The following is a 4,215-nucleotide window of genomic DNA, read 5'->3' as shown; positions in this document are numbered from 1 at the left end:
AGGGAGTTCCCCAGCCTGTAGGTATGGTGCTGGTTCTTCCTCCCCAGGTGCAGTACCCTGCACTTGTCAGTGTTGAAACCCATCCTGTTCTCATCCACCCACCTCCGTAGTCTGTCCAGATCCGATCGCAGCTTATTCCTTCCTTCTAGCATGCCCACTTCTCCCCACATCTTAGTGTGATCTGCAAATTTGAACAGGGTGCATTTTACCCCTTCGTCCAAGTTGCTGATGAACATGTTGAACAGTGCAGGCCCAAGGACTGAACCCTGTGGAACCCCACTGCCCACATCCTTCCAGGTCAAATAAGACCCGTCCACCACCACTCCCTGGGTGCGGCCCTCCAGCCAGTTAGTGACCCATCTGACTGTGTAGTCATCGACACCACAGTCTCTTAGCTTTTTAATGAGAACGGGGTGAGACACTGTGACGAAGGCCTTCCTAAAGTCCACAGAGAATATATCCACCATGACACCTGCATCCAGGGATTTGGTGACCTGGTCATAGAAGGCCACCAGGTTGGTCTGACAGGACCTGCCTCTAATGAACCCCTGTTGGTTGTCCCTAAGCATAGTCTCCCCCGCTGGCCCCTTGTGGACATGCACCAGGATAATTCTCAAAAAGCTTCCTCAGGACCAAGGTAAGACTAACAGGCCTATAGTTTCCTGGGTCCTCCTTCCTCCCTTTTTTGAAAATGGGAACCACACTGGCCCCTTTCCAGTCTTCCGGCACATTGCTAGAGCACCATGAGTGCTTGTAAAGCCATGCCAGAGGTCCTGCAATAACCTCTGCTAATTCCCTCAAGTTAGGTCAATAGCAGTTTGAATGAGCTCCAAAGTTGGTTTTGATTATATTGCTTCTTTACATAGGAAATCCCTCCTGAATCACAGTAACCAGAAACCTTGGGGGAAGATGTCTGTTTAGAAACTAAAATTCAAGCCTGCCAGGTTGGGAGCAGCTTGAGAACTTTAGAACCCCACATGTATAGATATTCTTCAGAATCAGTGGTCTTGAGCTCATTCTCAGAAGACATATCCAGGGATTACCCTCAGTTCTTGATAACCTATATAGAACTGCGGTCTGTCCAGGAATCAGAATCCTCTTAGAGGGACCACAGGCTGCAATGGCTGCACTGTTCAGAACCCTGGGCAGTGGCACTGAAGTATTACTGACTTTTGCTTTGCAACCACTTCACCTCACGCTTTGATTCGCTTTCAAGAGCTTAAGCCCATTTCAGTGTCCTTAACTTTTTCTCCAGACTTGCAATATTACCTGCTAGTGGCTTCTCATCTCAGCAGACTGGTTGCAGGCTTCTATGCTGGGGAGTTTCTCACTTCCTCAGGACACCTCAGTCTCACCTTCTCTTGAGTCATCTGCTTGTCTCTTACTCATCTTTTTTTTTGCTGAGCCCTAAAATCTACTATTCCCCAGAAAGGTCAGCTCAGTTACTGCTGATAACAAAGGAAGAAGAACAGACTGGGAGTGCAGAAATCACTGCTGTTACCTTAAGCTGGCCCTGCCTGCACTGCCTTTCTCTTTCTCTGCCCTATGACTGTGCCAACAGATCTGGAACGGCTGGACAAAGGTTTGGATCTGGCGAATATAATCTGGGAACCAACTTCCAAAGGACCTGGAAAATTGAAAAGATGGTTTAGCTTGGTGCTGGGCCTCCCTCTTTTTGTATGAAAGCCTCCCATCTAACTCTACACCCTTCATTATACTAACACAATTCTTAGGATAGCAACAACTGCCAAATGGGCATTTGGGGGGCAGGAGGGACATGGCCAGCACTTCTCTGTGTCTGTGTACAGTGTTTTACACTCCAGAACCACCCAGCACTAATGGGTTACAAACAGACCCACAGAAAAACACTGGCAAAAGATGCACACAAAAGGGGTTTGGAGCTACTAGTTGAAATCCTGGCATCAGCAATGTTACTATGTGTTTCACCATTATCTTAGACAGGAATTTGCTCTGTATGTTGATGTCTGGCCTTCTCAGATGGGTGAAATTTTACCTCCCCAAATTATGTACTAGAAAGGGCAGTACTCGCTCAGGAGCAGTTTCAGTAGCTGACAGCAATGAAGGAAGAAGGAGCTACTTCAAGCCCTGTGTAGATTCAGCTTTAAGACTGTCTTTGAAGGAACTGCTTTGCTACCTTTATCAATTCTAAAGCCAGAGGCCTGCCAAAGTAGTGCCAACTGCTCCCTGGACCTGCCACTGTGACTCCTTCCTGAACCTTTCCTACCCCAGTGGTATGGAGCAGATACAGTCATGCCTGCTTCTCAGCTGATTGCCCAGAAGGCTTAACTGTCACAACCTCATGAACTGGGCTTAAATGCATCAAGCTGGCAAGCAAATACTTCCCTCAGGCACTTTAGTGTGAGGAATCTTCTGAGTGTGGGAGGGGGGATATTCTAGCTTCCCCCTTGCTTTCCTCAGGGCTGTTCATGGGGCTGCCCCATTACCTTCCGACTTTCCAGCTCACCATTCAACCTCCTCCTAGTACACAGGTCTCTCATAGCAAAATCTTCATTTTCTCAATGTCATGTCATGCTGTAGCAGACTTAGACTACATCCTCACTGGGGCAGGTTCTATGTGCCCAATCTCTAGTTGGGTCCAGGAGCATCTAGCGCACTATGTACATATGAAATAATAATCAAATAACCTGGTGTGGAGGGAATCAAGGGCTTCAACACAAAGAAGATGCTGTGAGTGCTGAGAGATGAAGAAAAATGACTTCTCCTAAGGAAAGGACAATAGAGGTCCCCCCAAAGCACCAGGATAAGGGTGGCTTGGTACAACCTGAAGACAGTATCTGTCTCTTGTTTCCAAAAACAGAAGCTACTTTATTATACTTCTTGCTTCTAGTAAAACAGCAGCACCGCTCTTGGACCTGTTGTACCATTCTTTGGTTAAGCCAGCTTTGAGTGACTTACCCAACAGCCCATTCTTCTATTATTCCAACCCTCAGTTCTTGGATCTCTGCTTATGCAACAGATACCGAGCTAAACCCTTAGAGAGTCAGATACCCCACTCTGCAGGAAAGGACTCAGAACTCTGTTCCATGCGTTTATGTCACCAAGTATGTATACCACACTAGGTAGAACTGCAGGCACACTGGAGGGTAGAGCCATAATGCAGAATGACCTCAACAGATTAGAAAAATGGTCTGCAATCAATCAGATGAAATTCAGCAAGTATACGTGCAAAGTCCTGCACTTGGGATGGAATAATTATATGCACAAATTCAGACGGGAATGACTAGATAGGCTGCAGTACTGCAAGGAAGGATCTGGGAGTTACTGTAGACCATGAGTTAAAGGAGTCAAGTGTGCTCTTGTTGCAAAAAAGCCAATAGCATATCAGGTTGGATTAACAAGAGGGTCTCTTGTAAATCAAGGGAAGTGATTCTTCCTTCTCTATTCAGCACTGATGAGGCCTCACCTAGAGTACTTTGTCCAGTTTTGGGTCCCACACTTCAAGAAGGACGTGGACAGTTTGGAAAGAGTCCACTGCAGAGCAACAAAAATGATCAGGGACCTGGGAGACAGGACTTATGAGAAAGGCCTGAAAGGACTAGGGTTATTTAGTCTGGAGAAGAGAAGACTGAGGGGGGATTTGATGTCTTTAAATATCTACAGGGCAATTACAGAGAGGGTGGAGATGCATTTTGCTCTGTGCCTGTAGGAGACAGGAGTGGGAGCAATGGCCTCAAGCTGCAGTAGGGCAAATTTAGGTTGGAGAGTAGGAGGAAATTTCTGACTAGGAGGGTGGTCAAGCATAGGAACAAGCTATCTAGAGAAGTAATGGAATCTCCATCCTTGGAAACTTTCAAAAGCAGGTGAGACAGATGCTTGGCTGGGATGGCTTAGTCAGGGATGATCCTGCCTTGAGCATGGGGCTAGACTAGATGACTTTGTGAGGTCACTTCTAGCCCTACTTTCCTATGATCTTATGTCATTTTGAACACTCCCAGAGTGGGATGGTTATATGCCTTCTTACAGGAGATCCTGTGGTTACCAAAGGATCCATTCAATCCCAGCTCATGTTGTCCTGAATTTGTAGCTGTTGCATTTGATTATCTCTATTATTAAATGGGTACTTTGCGTCAGTCTTTCATCAGTCCCATGGGACACCCATGCCCGCTACAGGACAGGGAGGCCTGGGTGGGAGAGATCCCCTGCCCTCTATAAATGCTGACCTCGTGAAGGAAC

The 4,215-nt window shown here is 46.8% G+C and overlaps 1 protein-coding gene across 5 annotated transcripts in view; it reads right to left on the bottom strand.

Annotated features, from left to right (window-relative positions):
• Positions 1-4,215, bottom strand: part of TTLL5 (tubulin tyrosine ligase like 5) — a 170,208-nt gene that overhangs the window by 8,510 nt on the left and 157,483 nt on the right. For 2 of the 5 annotated variants that reach the window (XM_019551869.1, XM_019551873.1), the window contains one exon: positions 1,502-1,627. The exons of the other annotated variants lie outside the window; for them this stretch is intronic. In XM_019551869.1, coding sequence (XP_019407414.1) covers positions 1,503-1,627 — 125 coding nt within the window. In that variant the 3' untranslated portion in view covers position 1,502. The remainder of the gene's footprint in view (positions 1-1,501; positions 1,628-4,215) is intronic. 5 annotated transcript variants of the gene reach the window in all.

This window comes from Crocodylus porosus, unplaced genomic scaffold (assembly GCF_001723895.1).
Source record: "Crocodylus porosus isolate Cpor-Errol unplaced genomic scaffold, CroPor_comp1, whole genome shotgun sequence".
NCBI classification, from domain to species: domain Eukaryota; kingdom Metazoa; phylum Chordata; order Crocodylia; family Crocodylidae; genus Crocodylus; species Crocodylus porosus.
This window is presented reverse-complemented; position numbering and strand designations above follow the sequence as displayed.